General features: G+C 39.7%; 5 protein-coding genes across 10 annotated transcripts; 1 reads left to right on the plus strand and 4 right to left on the minus strand.

The window, feature by feature from the left end:
• Positions 1 to 687: 687 nt before the first annotated feature.
• On the minus strand, positions 688 to 5,765 carry LOC112280868 (notchless protein homolog). The gene is made up of 13 exons (XM_024516766.3): positions 4,795 to 5,765; positions 4,554 to 4,635; positions 4,098 to 4,187; positions 3,856 to 3,981; positions 3,511 to 3,638; positions 3,072 to 3,271; positions 2,898 to 2,961; positions 2,605 to 2,715; positions 2,135 to 2,272; positions 1,594 to 1,736; positions 1,318 to 1,372; positions 1,082 to 1,138; positions 688 to 959 (listed from the first exon to the last, which is right to left on the minus strand). The coding sequence occupies exons 1-13, from the start codon at positions 4,942 to 4,944 to the stop codon at positions 876 to 878; spliced, it is 1,428 nt and encodes a 475-aa protein (XP_024372534.1). The 5' UTR covers positions 4,945 to 5,765; the 3' UTR covers positions 688 to 875.
• A 220-nt stretch (positions 5,766 to 5,985) lies between these two features.
• On the plus strand, positions 5,986 to 8,655 carry LOC112280878 (uncharacterized). The gene is made up of 2 exons (XM_024516790.3): positions 5,986 to 7,570; positions 7,999 to 8,655. The coding sequence occupies exon 1, from the start codon at positions 6,309 to 6,311 to the stop codon at positions 7,251 to 7,253; it is 945 nt and encodes a 314-aa protein (XP_024372558.1). The 5' UTR covers positions 5,986 to 6,308; the 3' UTR covers positions 7,254 to 7,570; positions 7,999 to 8,655.
• On the minus strand, positions 7,680 to 11,120 carry LOC112280886 (uncharacterized). Of its 2 annotated transcripts, none has more exons than XM_024516802.3 (8): positions 10,265 to 11,120; positions 9,835 to 9,964; positions 9,411 to 9,505; positions 9,179 to 9,255; positions 8,966 to 9,045; positions 8,653 to 8,735; positions 8,457 to 8,534; positions 7,680 to 8,295 (listed from the first exon to the last, which is right to left on the minus strand). In XM_024516802.3, exons 1-8 carry the CDS (start codon positions 10,293 to 10,295, stop codon positions 8,144 to 8,146), a joined length of 726 nt encoding a protein of 241 aa, XP_024372570.1. In that variant the 5' UTR covers positions 10,296 to 11,120; the 3' UTR covers positions 7,680 to 8,143. The 2 variants fall into 2 exon arrangements, with proteins under 2 accessions (XP_024372570.1, XP_073393677.1); XM_073537576.2 differs by having other exon boundaries at positions 10,204 to 11,120.
• A 464-nt stretch (positions 11,121 to 11,584) lies between these two features.
• LOC112280870 (uncharacterized) lies at positions 11,585 to 15,703 on the minus strand. Its single transcript, XM_024516778.3, has 8 exons — positions 15,449 to 15,703; positions 14,676 to 14,835; positions 14,254 to 14,375; positions 13,914 to 14,004; positions 13,457 to 13,586; positions 13,249 to 13,328; positions 12,433 to 12,831; positions 11,585 to 12,066 (listed from the first exon to the last, which is right to left on the minus strand). The coding sequence occupies exons 1-8, from the start codon at positions 15,576 to 15,578 to the stop codon at positions 11,868 to 11,870; spliced, it is 1,311 nt and encodes a 436-aa protein (XP_024372546.1). The 5' UTR covers positions 15,579 to 15,703; the 3' UTR covers positions 11,585 to 11,867.
• A 1,412-nt stretch (positions 15,704 to 17,115) lies between these two features.
• Positions 17,116 to 19,934, minus strand: LOC112279641 (sm-like protein LSM4). 5 transcript variants are annotated; one of them, XR_012218641.2, is made up of 6 exons: positions 19,690 to 19,918; positions 18,640 to 18,682; positions 18,328 to 18,451; positions 18,150 to 18,227; positions 17,934 to 17,973; positions 17,116 to 17,647 (listed from the first exon to the last, which is right to left on the minus strand). XR_012218641.2 is itself a non-coding variant. In XM_024514278.3 (6 exons), the coding sequence occupies exons 1-5, from the start codon at positions 19,707 to 19,709 to the stop codon at positions 17,950 to 17,952; spliced, it is 264 nt and encodes an 87-aa protein (XP_024370046.1). In that variant the 5' UTR covers positions 19,710 to 19,934; the 3' UTR covers positions 17,116 to 17,581; positions 17,934 to 17,949. The 5 variants fall into 5 exon arrangements, 3 of the variants coding, with proteins under 3 accessions (XP_024370046.1, XP_024370053.1, XP_073393703.1); XR_012218640.2 differs by having other exon boundaries at positions 17,116 to 17,581; positions 19,690 to 19,891; XM_024514278.3 differs by having other exon boundaries at positions 17,116 to 17,581; positions 18,353 to 18,451; positions 19,690 to 19,934.
• Positions 19,935 to 21,553: the final 1,619 nt, after the last annotated feature.

Below are 21,553 nucleotides of genomic sequence, written 5' to 3' on the forward strand. Positions count from 1 at the left end.
ATATATATATATATATATATATGAATTCATAGTTTTTAATATTCTTTATGTTATATTAAAACTAATAAATAATAGTAAAAATAAATAAATTTTAATAGTTATAATGTTTTGACAGGAATGAGCAAGTTCAGCCCACCTTAAGAAGACAGGGTAACATCAAATTATTTTGACCAACTATTTTTAGTAAATTGCAAAAAAAGAAAAAAAAAAGAAAAAAAGAAAAAGTTAAGATTTATGATCCAACTAGTGTGATTGCTTTTAAAATGCATGTAATATAGTATAAAGGCAAATGCTGAAGTACAAACAGATCCCAAGATCCTTTATTACACATTTTTATGTTTCAAGGGATATGCATTACTGTCCAGATCAAAAAGCTTGTTGGGAAACACTTGTATTCACGAGCTCTTTGGTAGACTAACGTAAATAAGGACCCAGGATTATGTTAAGCTTTCCTTTTCTCAAATGGCTTGACATGCAGGGCGTCCAGTTTATGTGTAAATTGAAAGTGAATTATTGTGCCATATGTGCAAGTATAAGTCAGCATGTTTACTAGGCCTACATAAACATGTTACTATTTTCAACTCGCAACAATGTTGAATGACATAGCTGCAAAAGCACCAGTAGTGCCATTTAACATTGTACCATACAAGAAAGAATTTGAAGAAAAAACGCCAAAAGAGATGGTACTTAACCACAACATAAGATGGATTGATCTCTCATAAAATTGATTTTCAAGTTCACGTGTACGCAATTTACCTACTTAGGATTGTATCAATATTAGACATAAATCTTTTCAACGCGCAAATGCAAGGATGCTCTGGTGTATAAGTAATGCTATGTTATCGAATTAGTTTGAAGACAATAAGATCTATAAGTCAGCTCATCCACAGCTTGAGAACTCGGTCCCTGCCTCCAGAGGCAACTTTTTCACCATCAGCACTCCAGTCCACGGCAAAAACCTGAAAGTCCGGTTCGTGTTCATCAGCTTGAATCCACATTGAAGACTAAGAGATCATAAAAATGCAACAAGTCTAATACTCATTTCAATGGTTTCAGAGCTCAAACAGTTGAGAGACAATACCTCATCAGCGTGACCTGGAAGATCTTCTCGCAGCTTTTGTGTCCTCATGTCCCACATCTGCAACGTTGACAAACGGCACTCTTCAAGTTGTACTATACTGGTATTAATAAGATTCTAACCTAAAATAAAAATAAAAATAAGGCAAAATCACCCAAAAGTGGATCTGATAACAAGAACACATGCTTGAAACAAAACACAAAAATGCCGATACTGATTAGTAGGAGGTAGAGGTGCACCTTCATTGTGGAATCTTTGCTTCCACTGACTAATAGCCTGCTGTCTGCAGACCAACTGTCCCACAACATTACACAGTTCAGAGCCCAAAGGTAACTTAAACTTACAATTACTTCAGATTAAACTTGACTAGCAACATCGAATAGTGACAAATTATGGTACCAAGAAAGAGTGATAGATCTTTCAAAGACCACGACCAAATGAGTCCAGGAACGTTGTAAATCAATATCAGTGCGTTTGAAACGTAATGAAAATAGGAAGCTGAAGGACTAGCTCACCTGATTTGATAGACAGGGCCCACATGGCCACGGAACGTGGCAAGAAATTTTCCCGTATATCCATCCCAAAGCTTGACAGACTTGTCAAATGAAGCACTAGCAATCCAGCGTCCATCAGGAGAGAAATACACGTGGTTGACCAACTGCAAAAGCGAAAGCATCAATTCAGAGTGGAATATAGAAGCCTAGAATGTCAAGCATGATAACCAAGGATGTACTTCGTATAAGGTCCAATAAAAATCGTATCATACTTAAGACACATATTTCTCATTTTACACTCCATTCGAAAGATTTAATTGGTTCATCTGAGGGATTATTATTACAGTCACAACAAGAAGAGTCTGAGTCTTGCACCATATGCACATATATTTTGACCTACACTGAGATTCACGAGGAAATTCACCCACGACGTTACACACCCGTATATGACACCAACGTTCTTTCATCGACATGAGCATTGGAATCAGAGTAATTTATCTTAATAATTCCACCTCGAGTGACTTCTCGCCATTTTCAGAAGCATTATAAAAAACATCATTACCTGTTGGTGGCCTGTCATTCTAGCTTTTGGCTGTTTGCTAGTCCCTGGCTCCCATAAAAACATAGTGAAATCGTCTGACCCTGACACTAGCCGCTCTTGTGATTCACCTTTCGCTGCCTTGTATCTGACCAACGCTGCCTACAATTGATACAGGGTTACAGATCTGCTGGTTATGTAAAAGCTGGAGATCACCACCTTATGACAATACGTTTATAGCCAGAGAGTATATGGTAAGCTAGTGACACTAGGATCGTCTAAGTTTCTAGAAAACCAATGAAAGAAAAACCTTACAAATCTGAAACCTGAACTGCTTTAGAAACATTTAACTCAGACATTGATAACAAGTTTCAAATCAAATCCTCCAAAACTTTCAAATCACCACAAGTTGTCAAACAGAACCTTAACCAACACGCTGACAGTCAGGCACTTGAAAAACAAGAAAGTTCCTTGATGAGAAGTTAGATGATTACCTCCTTCATCTGTTCAGCCGAATTATATTGTTTACCAGTGTGATCAAAAGCACCGGTTCGCAGTACGTACTCTGTGCTCAACGCCAGTGTGTTCACCCAATGTCCATGTCCCTGAATCAGAACGTTTTTGATAAAATAAAACATTACACGAGAGTTTTTACCCAACAACATGATATTTCTACAAAAGCATCAGCTCCTACGAGGTAAGATACTACGTCTGAAACTAGTTTTTTATTGCCTGGACCACCACACATTCTCATTGTACTCAACCATCACATTCCAAGGCAACGTACCTTAAGCTCCCGGATAAGTTTCCCTTGAGTAGTCTCCCAAACCTTTATTGTACAATCTTGAGAACTGTATGAAAGCCACAAACATACCGTTATTTTTTCACCGTGGCCGCAGCTTGAAGTAATAATCTAATTATTCATAAAAAAAAATACACGCTAAGCGGTTCAAAGGCGCACCTAGAATAAATAAAGCCCTCGCCACTCCATTTTACACAGGTTACTGCAAGTGTGTGGCCACTAAGACACATAACTGTCTTGTGCAGAGTGGTGTCCCATATACGAATATCGCCATCTTTACTAGCACTAGCAAATCGCCGGCTCGGAGACTGAAGATGGGCTGGTTCCCATGCAACAGCTGTTATCCATTTTTTATGTCCCTGAAATGGCAAACTCGTTCTTACATCAGGACAAAATTTCATATATCCACCTTTTTCCAGATTGCGCTATCAACGATATTATAGAAAATGTGCAAAGTGGTCACTAAACGGCAAAGCAGGCACGATTTCTACCTGCAAGTTACGTAAATAATATCTTTACCCCTACCTACGTACATCTCCACCATGTGAACCTTGCACAACTCTTCAGTATAGGTAGATGAAGAGGGAGAAAAACATACTGTAAAGGGATTGCCTATGGCCTTGCCTGTTGTAGGTTCCCACAGCCTCAGCTCCCCGTCTTTACTTCCACTCAAAAGCATTTTGCCATCCGGCGACCATGCAATGCATAGCACCCAGTTCTTATGTCCTGTTTCATAACAAAATCTCAGACAGCGTTTCAATGTCTAATTGAAACAACACAGTTCCTCATAAAATCCCAAATTGCTTCTTGAAAAACTCAAGATGGACTGAATTCCAAACCAATCTTAGTGATGCATGCACTAGACGGATTTCGCAGTAAAAAGACCAATAACATTGTTCTCAGCATGTCGGGATCCAATTTGAAACCGATGTTTAAATCTTACCCGTACAAGTGAATAGAGGCGTTTGTGTGTAAATGTCCCAGAATCGGACAGTAGTATCACCTGACCCACTAGCAAGCTTAGTACTATCTGGACTAAATTGCACTGATAACACTGCTTCCGAGTGTCCTGCCACACAAGAATACGAGCAGGTGTTAGGAGAACTATATGTAAAATTCTTATTGCATTCTTCAGGCCACGTCGTCTGAAGAGCAGAATGAACTATTTTCGAGCCAGATTCTCACCAGGTATGCTAGCAGAACAACGGGTGACAGGCTTGATTCGAAATATAGCCTGTGGTTGATACACTATATGTAGTACCTGCTCAACAGACACTGCAAGAGCAACGAAACCGTGAAATGTCAGAGCCTCCATGCTGTAAGAGATTTGCACCCTCATCAAGAGATGATAGAGACAGCGATGCTGGAGGCACATAGGGCTGCGCATGCGGATCCATTCAAGGACGCTGAAAAGGAGACTTTATTTGCGCTTCTCATGATATTTCAAATACACTGGAATGATTCCTAACTCGGACCATACACTTCTCAAAATAACCCTGTGCATGAATTCTCAACCTCTGAGATCATTGATGCAGAGGACTGCAGATTGTCTCAACATGTACTGAATTCTCATTAAACCGATAAAGATTAGCAATTCCACATTGACAGCGGCAAGCAAACAACCAAAAAAGGTGCTTATACCTCTGTTCTGTTTCAGGTGGGCTCCCAAGCTTCCAACGAGTTCTTTGTCGTTGATGTAGAACGCGTAAGGCAGCTTCTCTTCCTGCCAACAACAAAGCAAGTAAAAACTTGTGCCTGACTTTGGGGGATTTTAATCTTCGACCTCACCTCATAAGAGTTGAGAACCAAGATTACCTAACTCAATCCAGAGCAAACCATACGGCTCCCATTCCAAATAAGAAGATTCAAAACGTTTGCTTACATTTTGAAGAAGCGTGTTAATGAGGAGATGGAGCTCTTTAGGACCTGCATCCTGAGGAAGATCAAGCGGGGGACCTAAACTACGATTCTCCGGGTCCGTGAGAGAACAGATGATATTGTTCGCAGGGACTGCAAGCGGATTAGTCTCCATTGTTCCTACTTGATCACTACCCTTCGACACTGTAGTAGTGCAACAATTGTTGATGCCGGAAATGATAGCAATTCACTAAGACCCTGCTAAACCCCTGACAGTTCAAGTCAGACTGAAACAGGGGAGACGAAAAAGAGACAAACCCTAACCCTAATTTCAGGGCAAGACAATAGGTGAGCCAGAACTAAAACCCCTGAAGAGTATATTCAGTCAACCGAAATCAATTGCTGCATCTCACACTAGGTTGGCATTTTGTAACGCGACAGTGGTTGGGGGTTTTCAGTTAGCGTGGTGGTAGATGATTTGAAAATGTTAGATCTAGCACCCGAGTTGCGGGTTAGTACTAATGATCTCAATACCGCCGAGAAGGTGAGCATCAGTGATGCCGAAGCTCTAGAAGTGAAATTTTAGAAGTCTTCCAAGGAGAACAAGCCAGCGGAGGAAGCGCTAGTGGAGTTCATCGAGTTTCGGCTGTAGTGCATGGTTGTTTATGAACGGCATTTACTCTTGAAGTGCAGTTATGCATTGTATCTAATTATTGTCCAGCAGATATTCATCTGTGCCAGATGATGACCTCAAAAATATTTCAATCACTCATGGTTTTTGCTTCTTTCACGAGTTGAAATGAATCGTAATTTCTGTTATCAGTTCTCTGTTCATACCTAACCTAACGCGGTCAATTAATATGTTTAAAGATGTGGGCAAAATACTAGCTCAACGAAAGTGAATTACTGATGAAGATACTACAAAAACAAATAGAAGTTCCCAGTGTTTTATCGAGGCAGTGTACAGAAACCCTCAGGTTGAATGTAATCTTATAATGGATTAATTTTCATTTGAATCTCTTGAAAATTTTGGATTGCCAATTATACATTGCACTTCTCTTCAAACTACTCAGTTCGCATGCCAAAGTTGTGACAGGATATTGAGTTAGAGTTATCTTTGTGCGCAGTTCACTATTTCCAACCGCCGAAAGTTCGTTTATTGCTATTTTCTCACGGTACAGTTATAACCAATTGGTAAAGAGGCAAAGAAACTTAGATATGCTTGCTGTACGTGTAAAATATCGTTCAGGAGATATTTTATTCCGGAGAAAAAGTTACTCTGCGTGAAAACAAAAGGAGGAGTAGGCGTCGGAGGCAGATTCGCCCTTAACAACTTGTTTGCTTCAGTCGAAGAACCTTCTCCACAGCCGCGGTATCGGCAGATGCCGCCAGGTTGTCGGCACTTTGGCAGGAAGTTGGAATCCCGCAGGGCTTGTCTCTCACGCAACAAGAATCGAATCAGGGAGTGTTTTGCCAAGACTGTCGCCTATAGAGTGTTGTAGGTTCATCTTGTTGTATCCTTGTATTCTGCGATCGATCATGGTGCTCCATAGCTTCTCATCCGCCGCGCTGCAGCGGCTGCATCCCTCCACCGCGGCCTTCTCCACATTGTCTTCGTCATCGCGGTGTGTGAGCTTGGAAACGGTGAAGCTCGCTTGTAGGTTCAGACCTCCCAGCTTCGGAAACGATACGTGTGTTAGCTGCGAAGCTTTTCGTGGGGTTGCTGAGAGAGAACAGGTGAGGGATGCGAGGAGAGGGTTCGCGAGCGCGTGCTTGGGAGGACGAGTGGATTATTCCACATCAGATGGAGGAGTGGAGCAACAAGAAGTTGCGTTGAAGGGGATTGTGCTGATGGCCAGGGAGGAACATTACAAGGAGGCCGTGAGGGCTCTTGGAAACGAGCAGGTTATTGCGGTGCCGACCGATACGCTGTATGGCTTGGCGTGCGATGCAAGCTCGGCCGAGGCCATTCGGCGAGTGTATGAAATTAAGGAGCGGAAGCTGAGTAGTCCTCTGGCGGTGTGTGTGTCGGATGTGGATGTGGTGGCTGCGTACGGCGAGACGGCGCAATTGCCGGCCGGGTTGCTCAACGCGCTGCTGCCTGGTGCTGTTACATTACTGCTCCCTAGGCGAGAGCCTGGTTTCTTATCAGCTTCTCTTAATCCGGGGATTGGTAGTATTGGAATTCGTATTCCGGATAGTGATTTTATCAGAGGTGTGGCGAGGTCATTTGGTGGAGCGGTGGCGCTGACGAGTGCGAATACAAGCAGCCACGCCAGTACTGTTAGGATTGAGGAGTTTGAGCATCTGTGGCCCCATTGTGCGTTCATATTCGATGCGGGAACACTCCCTGGGGGACGGGCTGGGTCGACCATTGTTGATCTTACGCAGGAAGGAGTATTCAAGGTCATTCGGCCTGGCAGCGTGTTCCAGAAAACCAAAGAAACTCTCGCGGAATTTGGGTTGCGGGATTTGTCATCGTAATATAGGTTACGGAAATTTTCTGGTAGATGTACATGCGCACATGGGGGAATGATATATGGTCCGACTTCGTGCAAGATGCGGCAGCTCCATCATTTTTATTAGTGTAAATTTCAGGGCTGCTGACGGTCTGGAAATTGGAGGCAAACATTACTGCTTACACACACAAAGTCCTGGAAGCCATGGATTTGGCAAGCTCGACAGGTTTCTTTAGCCTAGCTTTGTGATGCTCGATTTGTGCAATTTTGACCCGAGTCTGCAGAGAGTACAGAACTCAAAGGAATACGGGAATTTCTTCGATCGTGTAGTCTGATGAAGAGGTAGAGCTTCTCCAGAATTTCATCCTTGGCTGAAGAAGCATATATATATATATATATATATATATATATATGCTAATGATTCTATTGTTTACATCACGACCATCTCATAAATTTCGAAGGATGCAATTCATTTTCATACTGCAATTCGAGGCGTTCAAAATATGTTCTCCTGATAGTACTGCCCTCATTGCAATCCGTCTGCATTTTACTGCTGCGATTGGGAGTATGCATTTCAAACAGTAAAACGTTGCAGTTTAGGGGTTGTGTTAGTCTGTGGGGAGGAATACTTGAGCCTGTTGACCGTTTTATTTGTTGGGTCTTCAATTGAGGACCAAGTCAATTTATTGTCCTCTCCTGCACATGTCCCTCGTATCTTCTCTCCTAGTATGCCAGCCTTAATAATTTGCAGTTTTCTCCGTGGTTTCCAGGTGCAAATCGTTGTTCTACCTCGCTTGGCCAGGAGGATAGTTGACAAAGACACTCATAGTTCAGCACACTGTAGAGGACAATTAATTCGTATCGACCGAATGGTCGATCTGTTCGGAACCTCATGTTGAGCAAATATTCAACAAGTTAGAGTATTGTGCAGTCTGACAGGATTCTGCTGCGGCCACGACGGTGTCTCCGAATGTCTGTGACCTTTGTCGATGTTACATACAAAGGATCCACTACCTCTGGCCCAATCCTTGGTGGGAAGTTCAGGGTCGGCACGGATGGCGGTTTGCCTGTTAACCATCCCGCTCCAACCCTTATTAAACTCGCTTAATTGACGTTAATTCACAATAACTGCTCCAGAGTTCACTGATATTTCGAAGTGGACTTTTGTGGCGCTGAGGTCTAATTGGTGATTGCACGCACAAGGACTGAGGTTGTGGAGATGCCATACCAATTATGGAGATCCGAGGTGTTTGCGAGCATTGGCTTGGATCTTTCTGTAGGTATATCTCGGCTAGATACTCAAACACTGCATCATCAACCACAGAAGTGATTTTAATCTGTAGTAGCAGCTAGTATATTTCTCATTTTAGACATCAATGAACTTACAGTTATCAAGTAAGGTTTAAAAGGAAAGAGTTTTCAACCATCAGATACGTAAAGGTTCTGTTTCACACAAATGCGGTAAAATCTCAGCCCTAACTCATTCGCCAATTCTTCCGCTTCTTGCCTGTAACGTCAAGAGTCGAATCAAACTACAATGCTTGATCCAGATTTCTGTGTTTCTCATAATGCTTGCTTGCAGAGATGTATGGTTTGCTTCCACGCAGCAAGCGAAAATGTTACAGTAGCTTAAAGAATCAATGTGCATAATGCTTCGTACGTTACTAAGCCAAGAATCACATTACGCTGTTCTACTTCGGAGGTCTGCAAGTGAATCTATTTAAATTTGTAGCTCACCTGGAAATAACAGCTTCCTCAAGGAGATCTACTTTATTCTGCACTAATACCATTGGTATGGGACCACACTCTTCCTCCACCTGATATTTCAGCCCATAAAGTCCGGTCAGTGTCGGAGGTAGAGTAGAGTTGGAAACTGGTGAAACTTTCGTGCTTTTCCTACATGAAAGTCTGAACCGCTGGAACCAGTTATGAGCAGGGCACAAGTTAAACCTTGTGCTTCCAAAGAGGGATGGCATTAAACGACTCCCTGTCCGTGGTTGAGAATGCAAGTACTGCTGCCTTAGCACCTAGACAAATATTGAACGGATGTGTGAGTGCAGAGCGTTACCATGAGAATCCAATCTATTAGCTGGTTTATACAAGACCAAGGGCTTATTTAAAATGCCTCCAGCTCATTTAGACGTGAGAAATGTGCAGTCTAAATTATTTCGGACAGACGAACCTCTGTAGTAAGAGCGTGTAATAGAATGGAACTGCTCTTGTCCTGCTGTATCCCAGAGCATTAGTTTCACCTCTTCTTCCAACGCTTGTACAAATCTGCAGAAGGGGTTCAAGAGTAAGGGCCGTGTATAAGACGAGATAGTTCAGGTTAGAGTGTGAAGTTTATGGAATTTTCAAGGTTAGTGGAAAGGTTTCTGTACTGAGAGAACCCATCTCAAGGAGGTTTTAAATGGAACCAAAATTTACGACGTCCCTAATTATATTGAGTTGACCTTATTAGGGTTTAATTTTAAACCTCTGGAAAATCTGAGGTATTTCCATGTTTTCATGCTAATCTGATAGGTTCTTATGCACCTGAGTCATGCCTCTGACTTTGCAACTGCCCCTGGCACACATCTACATCTGGAAGAGGTAGAACGACATACTGATGCTTCTCCAGGAAGTCTACCCCAATGGTTTTCTTATATTCATCGCTGTATTGGCCTTTGCAAAATTGTTTGATCATGCTTGTCTTACCAACGCATCCATTGCCAACTACAACCACCTTCACCTCACCTGCCACCCACATCAAAAGCTTTACTAATTCGTTATGGAATTGAATCGGTAGGATAGTTGCAGGCTCTGCTTCGGCGATGTAGCTCCACTACAAATCGTCTCGCCTGTCAGTTTGGCAATTTTCCATATTGCTTTCATTACAACAGGCAACACCCTTACACCTAATAACTTGGTGAAGAATCTTTGACACCAGCACTGAGGCCCTTCTTCTTTTACAACAATCAACCAGCATTGATTACCTTCATGCGGAGGAGTCGTCTGTACTTGGGGCATGCTACAGAGATGGGAAACTTAACTCACTTTCAAAATCTTCCTCCTGCAAAGTCAACATCTTCACCTATCCAATGTGCACAGAAACTTCCTTAAGGCATTGAACTGCTTTGGTTGATCCTGGAAGTAAGACAACTTGTTGCTCCTTCAGACAGTTATTCATTTTTTAGCAGTTACCGTCCATTTCAGAGACCGTAAAACCATTCTGCCTCCTTCGAATGTCAATGAGAAACCAAGTGCCAACCAACGGTAGGAGCCCTTCGAACCGCCAAGTGAGTGGTACCAATGTTAGCGTCCAGCTGACAGGATGATGGCGACTAAGAATCGCTGGATCTTGATTGCAGCAGCATTGTCGCTCTTTCATGAAATGATGGATTACTATTGTAGGGAAGGAAGCGGCCTTTGAAACCCTGATCCCAAACACTATTCGCTTCGGTTCCTGCTACGCTACCTTGGTTAATCTGGATCCCTGTTTTCTGCTCCGCTTCCCAGCACACAAAAGCTTGTGTATCTGAATTCCGAGTTTTCTCTCGCTGCAGTTGTCAATGTCCTGAGTAAGTTATTTTTCTGAGAATCCCTGTGGCCAACAAGGTGGGTGTCAGCGAACACTGAGAAGCGATTGTGCACGAGCAATATCATGAACGTTTCATGACATTCTTCTCGAGATGACAAGAAGCTGAGGCCTATTCGCAGTGACTTTTCACGACGACTGGAAGATTATTCTTGGAATAACTTGAAAGAGTTCTTGGAGCTTGTAAAGGTGAGTTGTTCACTTATTTTGGAACATTCCATATTTTATACTGTGCATGTGGACTTTGATCATTGTGTTGCTAAGGCTGGCTCTCTCAGCAGGTTCGTAGTTAGATGTTCTATGTATGCAGAGGACCTGCGAAAGGGACACACAACGTACCCATCTCCTCAAGTCATTTATTTTCGAGTTAAGATATGCGACACAGGACCGTTTATGATATGGAATTCCAAGTTTATGAGTAATATGTAATCTCGTCAAGGTTATTCATACATCTTACATACAGGCTAGTTGTTTCAACATGACGTATTCCACTCTTGACCTGGAACCTCGCTTCTGAAGAGAAAACTTCTATAACGATCGATGTCCCTTACTAACCCCTTAACCTAAGGTGAACATGAACGGCAAACTATGCACAGTACGGTTTAAGGAATTGCAAAAGGTTTACATTATGGAATACTGCATCATACTCTGAAATTAATTGCATCCAACGCTCACAAACACTCTAAAATAAATTCAAGTAAATGCTTCGACAGAACACGCGCTACAATTCTCTATATATGCCTCTGAACGTTTGCAATACACGATTCTGTAGATGTCTGTGAGCCGATAAATTGTTCCCCGCGTAGGAAATTCTCAGGAAAAAGAAATATAATCCTCCATCCAGCGTAATTATCACAATTCACCAATTTTCTCGAGCCAATAACTACAAAGTAACTGCTGTAGCTCCTAACAATCAACAGGTTGTTCCACACAAAAGTTTTAGCAGTCAGGGAGGTGTGGAAGCATGCCTAAGAGACATCTGTATGGACAACGCCTTTCTTGGACCTCAATCAAGTTAAAGCCGTACCCACCTAAGCATACAAAAAGTAATACAGGACAATATCAAGGACGCAGAGGCTTTAGTCCTAGTGCAGCACGTATCCTATTAGCTTCGGCAATCTCGGGATCAGGGTGGTCAGTTCCATCAGTAACAGGTTGCTTCTTCTCCTCTTTCTTCTTTTCTTTTTTCTCCTTCTTGTCGTCGGGGTTTGCCCGATGCTCACCATCCTCCAGTGGTCCATCGTCATCAACTCGCCCTCGCCTGAAAATAATGAAACGAAAAAAATAAGTTGTAGCCTACTCTGGTATAATTCAGAAATAACCTGTTAAATCACAGCCTTGAACAACCAAGACGATAATTATTTCAGACAATACGCATTCTTAACTACAGATTCATCAAAGACTAAGTAAAGGGTTTGTTGAGAAATCGCGATTGATTACAAACAAACCAAGAGGAATACCAACCGTCCCACTACGTCGAAGATTCAAAATTCATTTGTAGGTAGTCATACAGCAAGTAAAGTTCAATTCTAGCTTGAGACTCAGCAATGTGATCGTAGAACCTCGATACGTAGAGTAGTGGGTGATAGAAACTCTCCAAGGGTAGGTAACTCGCATGGTGCCATACCTTCTTTTGCGGTCAGGAGATGGCGAGCGGGCATCACGGTCTCTTTCACGATCACGCCGCTCTCTACTTCTGCTTCGAGATCGACTCCTCCTTCTGTCCCGATCACCGTATCGTTCTCTGTCTCGGTCGCGGCCCCGATCACGATCACGATCACGACGATGATAATCCCTATCTCTATCACGATCTCTATCATATACATCACGATCTTTCTCCCTGTCCCGATCACGATAACGATAATCACGGTCAGGATCTCGGTCTCGGTGTCTGTCTCGGCCTCGCTCTCGCTCTCGCTCTCGATCCCTATCCCTGCCACGGTCATAATCACGATCATAATCACGATCTCGGCCTCTGTCGCGATCGCCTCTATCCCGGTCGCCTCTGTCCCGATTATCTCTGTCCCTGTGGACATACGCACACAGTTAAAAGCCATAGATTACAAAATGAAATCCTTCCTCGATTCAACACCTAAAATCACAAACACAAAAGTACTACAGATGCCCCTCCAAACAAATGACTAGGTAAAGTTCATTTCATGTCTTCTCTACTGTTTGGTAGATCCATCCTACTAGAAAAAACCTAAAATTCTCAATTAAACCAAAGCCAACATTGCAAACATCCCTCGTTTACATAGACATCTACATATACTAATGACACTAATAGTACTCATGTGAGCATAATGTGGGGCTCAACATACACAGCTATGAATAATATTGACAACAAAATGTCTCAACAGTAAGGTCGAGATTGTGTGACCCATCATACTTCTCATTAATGCGATGCCAGCACAATGGGAAGTGAACAAGGCTTATCACATACCGATAGTCTCGGTGACGATCTCTACCCTGTTCTTCGTCTCGCTCCCTTTCTTTCACTGGACTTCGACTTCTTCTATGTTCCTGCAATCCGAATGTGAATGCGATAGAAGGCATCAATACTGCAACTTATTGATCACATTTCTTTTTGCATTGCAGTAACAAGTAAACTACATAAGAGAGAGTAGCCAACTGAAACCCTACTAGCTTACTTTGTCAACATCCATAGCTTCAAGACCATTAGCAGCAGCTTCCTCCTCCTCTTTCTCCTCCTCTTCTTCAAAATCATCTTCCAAAGCGCTCCGACGCTGATCCAGCAATCCAGTAGTCTCCAGTGTCCATCTGATACATGGCTCCCGAATCAGTTACGTCCCTTCAGCACACAGTAGACTTACAGCCTTAATAATGATACTCCTGTAAATATAGTGTGGGGTTTAACGTGTGTAAAGCAATTCATAAAGTACTGTTAGAGAATAGAACGTAGGTGGAATAAGTACATGAAACACAAAATAAGATGATTGAGTCCAAAATAAATGAAAGAAGACCGGGATAATAGGGTTGAAAGTCCTTCCTATGCTCTCAAGAAAAGACAAAGATCCTATAATCAAACACCCCAACACCATAACTACATGATTTAGATTAGGAAACTATGAATCCTTAGATACATACCGCTTGGGAACTCTAGGCAAGGCAATATCACAGCTATACTCCGTCGTCAACAACTCGTCGATGAACTCATCCACACGCGCGAGAATATAGCCTTAAGAATTTAAATAAATAATAGTTAAATAAGTGAGAGATTGCATTGATATTTCCCCTTAACACGTACATGGATGACTAGTGAGCATAACAAAAAGCGAACTACACTAACTATAAAAATGTCACTAACACGTACAAAATGTCAAGGAATTATGCAAGTGAAAAAAAAAAAAAAAAAAAAAAAAAAAAAAAAAAAAAAAAAAAAGGACAGTCAAAGGTAATTTCAAAAATATGAATCAAAACTACTTACCACCCTCCGAAGTTCTTCGTCTCAATTTCCGATAGTCGTTGTACAAGGGTTCAAGATACTGATACACATCAGTCGGCTTTCCAACCAGTCTCAAGTAAAAAGCACCAAGTATTCTCACATACCTGCGACAGATTTAACAAACACAAGATATGCGTAAGCTTCCAAGTGAGAACCAAGCAGAAACCCCTCTTTAGATTCAAACGCAATGCAACTCACCCATCAGCGGGAGTGCTGCCAGTGATGTACCACCAGCTACCACTGGATTGGGCCAATGTCCCAGTGGGAGATTAAAAAGCTCTAAATCATGAAAAACTATGACGTTTAAAAACCCCAAATCCATCGAAAATTACCTGCCCAAGTAATTCACATTGAAAGTGTTTATTTTGCATTTAATTGCAGGCAATGAAGTTCCAAAAGCTTACTTGTAATCTTCGTTCTTGATGAACTCAACCACAATTTCCTTCTCGGGTTGAATTTGGAGCATCTTTAGCGTTAAGCACATGAATGGAGTCGCTTTACGATTACCTCCATACGTCCCTCCAAAATGGTCTAATTCCATTGCTTTGTCCACCAAAGTCTCAGCTGAAAAAAATGATAAAAAGATTCAGAAGGAAAACTAGCAGGATATAATTCGGCAGCATAAAATTTGACGGTGGAGATGACGTATTGCCGATCATGAGCATCTTCAAGTGCCAGAATCAGCTCACAGACACTCTAACCACTGTAGATAACATTGCCCTCTTCTTAACATGCAACAATTTCGAGCCTCGGATGACTTGCTTAAATTGCTCTTGGAATCCCACCACGGAGTACAACGTATGCAGCGAAATCAAAACCATTTAAACCTTAACCCCAAACCCATTACCCGGAGAGAAAAAAAAAAAAAAAAGTCATACAATCTGCAACAATGCAACTTGGACGGCAACGAAGAAGAAATATACTATGAACTACATTCCACACCACATCAGCGACTGATTGGCAGTAAAACCATTCTCACAGTCGAGGAAACTCCATTGACTCTTAAACATTTAAATACAACTATCGAAACAACAAAGAACTAAAACGAAATCAACCGAATTACCATTAGCACAATAAGAAAACAGAAAGAAAAAAACGCCCCTCACCTCTCTCTACAATCTTGTGCTTACCAATGAAAATACGAGTTGGGAACAGCAAGAGAGAAAGATGGCGGTACCTGTAAGACCAAAGCATTGCTCCTTCCAGTAAGTGTTCTGATAGATTTTCGAGCGCAGAATTTTTTCCACGAGGTTCTGCGGATTCGTGCCATGCACGCTCCGCGCTGTCGGGTCCGTGCGATTAGCCATGGTTACATCCGGAAAGGGCCGAGAGAATAGAAACCCTAACGCTGGCTGGCTATGCCAGGTAAAGCCCCTGCACCGTTTGCAACTCAGATGAGGGCTTGGCTTGGCTCTCTGAGGGCAGCGGGAACGACGCCCCCTCGCTACACAGCACCACAACGGCACTTTGGATGAATGCCTTTCTCCCCGTTTATCGCTCGCCGAATTCATTCATCCGACGGAGTGGGTCTCCACGTCAGCGGGGCTTGAACCGTTGAAATTTCTGTTTTTTTGGTGTCTGCTGCCTAAATGATGACCTCCATTTGTAAATAGTAAACATAATTTTATATATATATATATATATATATATATATATATATATAAATTAATTTTAGACAATGAGTGGTGCAAGTCCTAATGCCTTTGTCTACATAACTCTCGAAGATTACGGTAAAGTAACAAGTGAACAAATGAAACCTTTGACGACAGTTCTTTTATTTTTTTGTTTTAAAATTATTGAAGTTAAAAACAAAATAGACAGTTTTTGAGGTTTGACTGATTATCACTAATTTCTTAAAAATAATTTCGTAAAATTTAGTAATTTATTTAAATTATCATGGGGTAAAATTATTTTAAATAAATAATAACATGTTATTTTTAATAACTTTTGTGAGTCTATAGAATATTTTTTAAAAACATGTATATTAATTACTTTATCAAAATTTCGGTATTGAATTGGGATATGACTTATTTTAATAATATGTGTATTTGTCAGGGTTCATTATCTTTTTAATCAATCAATTGCTTAATAAATCTTCATTTGAAAGATTGCTTTACGTTCACATTCTAAAAATATTATGTATATCCTAGAATTATTTACAACTGTGGGATCGAAGAATAAACTTCATCTTACAAATCAGAGCAATGATTTGTTATTTTTTTTAATATATTGATTCATTTTAATATCTTATCAGATAATACATTCAAAAAACAAAAAACAAAAACAAAGCAAAACGAAACAATGAACTATAAAAAAGAGTAAAAGAGATAATCGAATGAGCTTTTGCTGATTGTACAAATGAATTTACTTCACTTTGAAAGTATACAATTTGAATACAGTATCAAAATTGTAATTAATGTGCATATTTATGTTCATAAACAACAGTTTAATAAAATAAAATAAAATCACTCTTCAAATAATACAAGAAGCGCCAATAAATACTGAAAATTTATTTCTAGTCCGCGCTTCGTTTATATTAAAAAAAAAAAAAAAAAAAGAAAAAAAAAGGGGGAAGAAAGAAAGAAGAAGAAGAAGATGTGAGCCATCATTCCAGAATGTAGGAGCCCGTGCATTTTACAACCTCCAATGCCCTGCAGACATCATACTCCAGTAGAAATCTAAGGCACTGATGAGTACACCCAATCTGAAGAATTAAACTAGCTTCTCCGAAAGGTACACAAGGATAAACTACTCTAAATTTGCATGAGTAGGGGGTAAGTCAAGCAAATGGTAGTAGAAACAAGACATAAAGCAACAAACTTTAAGCGTAGGTTGACAAAGTGAGACAGTGAAGATTGAGCTCATGCCATTTGGAATGTGCATTGGTGTCAATAGATACAAAAGCTTGACGGGGGTCCTATTCATGCATTTACTTGAAACCTCGTGAATAACCATATCTTGCTGCAATGGCAATTATCATTTTGCTACACTTGAAGAAATCAAGCTCTACATTTCGTCACTGGTGGAGTGAAAAGAACCCAAGTCAGCTATTGGAGAAAAAAATTCACATTTTGATGTATACCCAACAGCTCCTCTCCTGTTGAAAAACTGCTGGAAGGATCTGCTTGTAAAAGCGTGAAGGTGCAATACCAAACTTACAACTGAGGCTTTTCTGTGACGAATAGGATAAACGTGATCAGAAACAGAAACCCCGTTTCTTCAAGCTTTCTATCTCACAAAATGTCAAATTTACATTGAGAAGTACTGGACTGATGTGGTGTTCACTGGCTTCGCCCCCCGGCAGCACCAACTGGATACAGACAAAAAAGAGCTCTTTAAAAATGCCCGAATTGGAAGTCGATGGTGGGTTTATGGTCTGGCAGGAACATCATAGGACAATTTCAAACAGATGACCATAATCCTGAGCATGAGGGTCTTGGCATTCACTGAGAATGTAGCGAGCAATCTAGTTTGTGTTGGTTTTACACCAAAAGATCACCAAGTCTTCCATAGAATCAGTCGAATCTGAGTGTTCAAGTGGATCTGATATAAAGAGATATTGCGTATCTTATACAGTGCACCTTTTCCAGCCCGTTGAGAACAGCTCATATGAACTAGTGACACAGGAATCGCAAAAATCTGGTTAAAAAAAAAGGTCATACCTGGACGTTTCACTGTCTATTCCTGAACCTTGTCGATGACCTGAAGATGACAACCATAGTAATATGATCTTCGAAGACCTTAAAAAAACAATACCTCAAGCAACCATTGGAATGTGAGGAAATAAACACGCCTTCTACAGGATAGGACGACCAGTTATCTTATTCGTAGTTTTGACGAAAACATTGCAAATCAGGGGTCGATTAGTGGCGACTAACCTCATCAGGAACCCGCAAATATTTGATGGTATTTCCTCGAATATGGCACTCAGGCATTCTCCAAAAGCAGTTGCCATCCTATCATATTCAAACACTCATGTTAGAATCAAAACAAGTTGGAATAACCCTTAGACTCGTCAAAATACCACCTATCTGAAATGTAGAAAGGAAATCGCACCTAGCGAGAGCAGAAGGAATTCCACCTCTGAAGTGCAAATTTTTTCACGAAGGTGAATATTCATCCATGTATCACAGTTCACTAAATGACCATTATAAGTCTCTCCATTCTTCAGCTCAACAAGCTGCAGAAGAGCAACGATAGGATGTCAGCCCTATGGTTTTATAAGGTGATCCGGTGCTGTGACACATAATACAAATACAATTGCAATCCTCGACGTATAAAGCTTCGATTCCTCGTGATGTAGATTTGAATCTAGCATTTGAAGACCTCAGATATATTCAAGAACTACAGGGCAAGAGCAGTCTTTACCATAGTATACCCTTGAGCTGCCTTCGAAAAGTGAAAGAGGAAGCTGAGTACGATACAAAATGAATCAGCAAGATAAATAATGGGACAGTTATGAACAATATCAGCACATCACAGGCATCCAACCCGCGATAAATCTACAAATCTAGAACTGCAAATGCAACTATTTTCATTTTCGTACATTTTTTTCGTTAACTCTCCAAATGAAAGTGATAATCAAAATGTAAGTCTTGACGTGTATTACAAAACAACGCGAACACCACAACGGTAGATTAAAGGATGAAAAAGTTTAAAACCATGAACTAGCACCTACTGACTCAATACTTTTAGATAAGAAATCTAACACTCGAATTCAATGATAGTTTAAGGGTGAATACATCTAGGCTATTCATACCAATATACTTTTACAAAGAAAGGCACTCATTTCACGGCAGTTGAGTTAAAATTTGAGAGTCAAGAAGGTTGCTCTGCTGGACATGACCCTGACACATGAAATGGTTGGTTATGCCTTCCGAGTTAGAGGCAATCAGATACTATGCTGCTCTAGTTCGACTTCGGTTGAATCGGAAGCCACTAAGATTCATCCGACAATGTCCGACCAAAAGACCTAGACCTGACATCACCTAAACCCTATTAGCAATATGTTACTGCAGACTTGCTCCAACACCGGAAACGCAAACCCCTCGTAGCTCAACCATTCATTACTCAAACCTCCAAAGACGGCAAAAACTTCAGGAAATCGCATCTGACAATCTCAAGAGAAACAGAGACGCTTAACCACAAGAAACCAGCATGGACCCAATTCGCCAAAACGACACACAAAACGACCTGATACCCAAAAATGAGAGACGATCGCCTCAACGCACAGAAACAACCAAAAAGACGAAGCTAATCAAACTCACTCCGGCTCGTACATGAGAAAACACCATTAGGTCATCATCAGCACCAGGTTCGGTCCCAAAATCCCAACTACAACAAACATCAGAGCAAACTATATTGACTCACGGACGCATCATCAAAGAAGAAACCAAACCGAAGAGATGGAATGTTTACCATGGTTGCTGGAACAACATCAACAACAACAAAGTGTCCCCAAACTTGAGAGCTCAAAAAACAAGCAGAGGAAGCTCTGATACTGCGACTCAGCTGCCAGCCTCAGTGTTGCTTCTGCTACATGTGTGCAGTGATGCTCTGCTTCAGCTTGTCTTGGACTCAAAACTACAAACTTCGTCTCTCATGCTCGCTCTCGCTCTCGATCGCTGTGTGTGAGAGCTGGGTCTGTCTGTCTGTCTGTCTGTTTGTTAAGTTCGCTCTGTGAGATGTGTGGAGTGCTGCAACATTTGTGGCCAGCTTCATGTTTACTTAGAAAGATGGCTTCTGAACGAGGCAAACCAACATTGAAACAAACCAAGCTTATAAGATTATACAATTCCATGTGTTTGTTGTGTGTTGATTTGGATTAGCAAGTTTTATATCCTCAGAGTCATGACTGCTCGTCTGCTTCTCATTAAAACCAGCTTATAAGATTATGGAAAGACTATGCATTGGTTCTCAACTTTGTGGTTTCTAATCATGATTTCTGTTTGGAACCCTCTCATCTGTCTGCTCTAAATGAGAAATTATAATAAACATGCGCTCAAGTTGTTATTAGTACTCAAGTTTATTTTGAATAAAATTGTAAGAGTTTTATGAATAGTTGAAATCACAAAGACAAAGTTCCCACAAAACAAACTAACGTAATTCAACTATATATATATATATATATATATATATATATATCTTTTTAATTTCATTTTTTGTAATATGAATTTATAATGATAGCATGTTAAATAATGTATTTGTAAAGGACATTTGTAAACATAATATAAAAAGTATAAAAAGAATTATTACAAAATACTTTGCAAACCATAATATTGTCTCACATATTAGAACTAGTGCTCTTAAAATTGATTAAAATTATTAAATTTCAAATATTTTAAAGTGAAAAGAATACTTATATATATGTGCAATCAATTTGATAGAATTTGAATAACTAAAAACAAAATTACATAAGTCAAAAATCCAGTGTACTCATATGTATATATATATATATATATATATATATACAACTTTTCAAATATCAACATCAAATAATATAATGGTAGAAAAGTTAATTATCAGGTTATATGTTCTAAAAATTTGAACTTTACAATTTTACCAACTGGTTGATTTTATGAGTATAAACTTAATTTAACATAGTTTTTTATACACCTGAGATTACTCTATTCTGCTCTAAAGATTTCCTCCTTCAAAATGTATAAAATAATATATATATTTTTTCGATTAAATAAATAATATATTTTTATTATTTAAAAAATATATTACATATATATTTATATTTCAAATAATTATTCGAATATATATATATATATATATATATATATATCATTAATAATTACAACAGTAAGAAGAATAAAATACTACTTAGATACATAATACATACACTAATTAGCAGAATTTTAAAAAGAAAAAAAAGCAAATTGTAAGTATTTGTAAACAATACTAAATTTTAATGTAAAAAAATAATCGATTAATAATAATGCATGCATGTATAATATTTATTAAAAAAATTAAAAAATAATATTTGATATAAAATTTGTATTTCTAGTTCAAAAATTAAATATAAAGATTTAAGATAATAATTATTATTTACAAGTTTTAATTTAGTTTTAATTTTTAAACTAGACTGCTCCAAAATAAATTTTATTTTATTAAAAAGTTTTTTTCCTCTCTCTTACCATGTATATATATATATATATATATATATAAGTTAAATTTACCAAAAACAAATATATTTAAAATTTTATACATATTTTTTACGTAATATAAAGACTAAAGTAATAAACATAAATAAATTTGGAATTAGGCTATTAAAAAT

Source organism: Physcomitrium patens, chromosome 1, assembly GCF_059467195.1.
Source record: "Physcomitrium patens ecotype Gransden chromosome 1, ASM5946719v1, whole genome shotgun sequence".
Taxonomy (NCBI): domain Eukaryota; kingdom Viridiplantae; phylum Streptophyta; class Bryopsida; order Funariales; family Funariaceae; genus Physcomitrium; species Physcomitrium patens.

What these genes read in the sequence shown, in the direction of transcription:
- LOC112280868 (XM_024516766.3), bottom strand. Translation starts at nt 4,944, where the DNA reads ATGGAGACTAATCCGCTTGCAGTCCCTGCGAACAATATCATCTGTTCT. An exon ending in CCATAGGCAATCCCTTTACA is followed by an intron (nt 3,272 to 3,510) that starts GTATGTTTTTCT and finishes TTGCCATTTCAG; the next exon opens with GGACATAAAAAATGGATAAC. An exon ending in GAATGACAGGCCACCAACAG is followed by an intron (nt 1,737 to 2,134) that starts GTAATGATGTTT and finishes TCGCTTTTGCAG; the next exon opens with TTGGTCAACCACGTGTATTT.
- LOC112280878 (XM_024516790.3), top strand. Translation starts at nt 6,309, where the DNA reads ATGGTGCTCCATAGCTTCTCATCCGCCGCGCTGCAGCGGCTGCATCCC.
- LOC112280886 (XM_073537576.2), bottom strand. Translation starts at nt 10,237, where the DNA reads ATGCCCCAAGTACAGACGACTCCTCCGCATGAAG. An exon ending in GACTTCCTGGAGAAGCATCA is followed by an intron (nt 9,506 to 9,834) that starts GTATGTCGTTCT and finishes CCCCTTCTGCAG; the next exon opens with ATTTGTACAAGCGTTGGAAG. An exon ending in TACACGCTCTTACTACAGAG is followed by an intron (nt 9,256 to 9,410) that starts GTTCGTCTGTCC and finishes ATATTTGTCTAG; the next exon opens with GTGCTAAGGCAGCAGTACTT.
- LOC112280870 (XM_024516778.3), bottom strand. Translation starts at nt 15,578, where the DNA reads ATGGCTAATCGCACGGACCCGACAGCGCGGAGCGTGCATGGCACGAAT. An exon ending in AAGCTATGGATGTTGACAAA is followed by an intron (nt 13,329 to 13,456) that starts GTAAGCTAGTAG and finishes TTCGGATTGCAG; the next exon opens with GAACATAGAAGAAGTCGAAG. An exon ending in GATCGTCACCGAGACTATCG is followed by an intron (nt 12,832 to 13,248) that starts GTATGTGATAAG and finishes GTATGTCCACAG; the next exon opens with GGACAGAGATAATCGGGACA.
- LOC112279641 (XM_024514278.3), bottom strand. Translation starts at nt 19,709, where the DNA reads ATGTTGTTCCAGCAACCATG. An exon ending in AAAAAATTTGCACTTCAGAG is followed by an intron (nt 18,228 to 18,352) that starts GTGGAATTCCTT and finishes TGAATATGATAG; the next exon opens with GATGGCAACTGCTTTTGGAG. An exon ending in ATTTGCGGGTTCCTGATGAG is followed by an intron (nt 17,974 to 18,149) that starts GTTAGTCGCCAC and finishes TGTCATCTTCAG; the next exon opens with GTCATCGACAAGGTTCAGGA.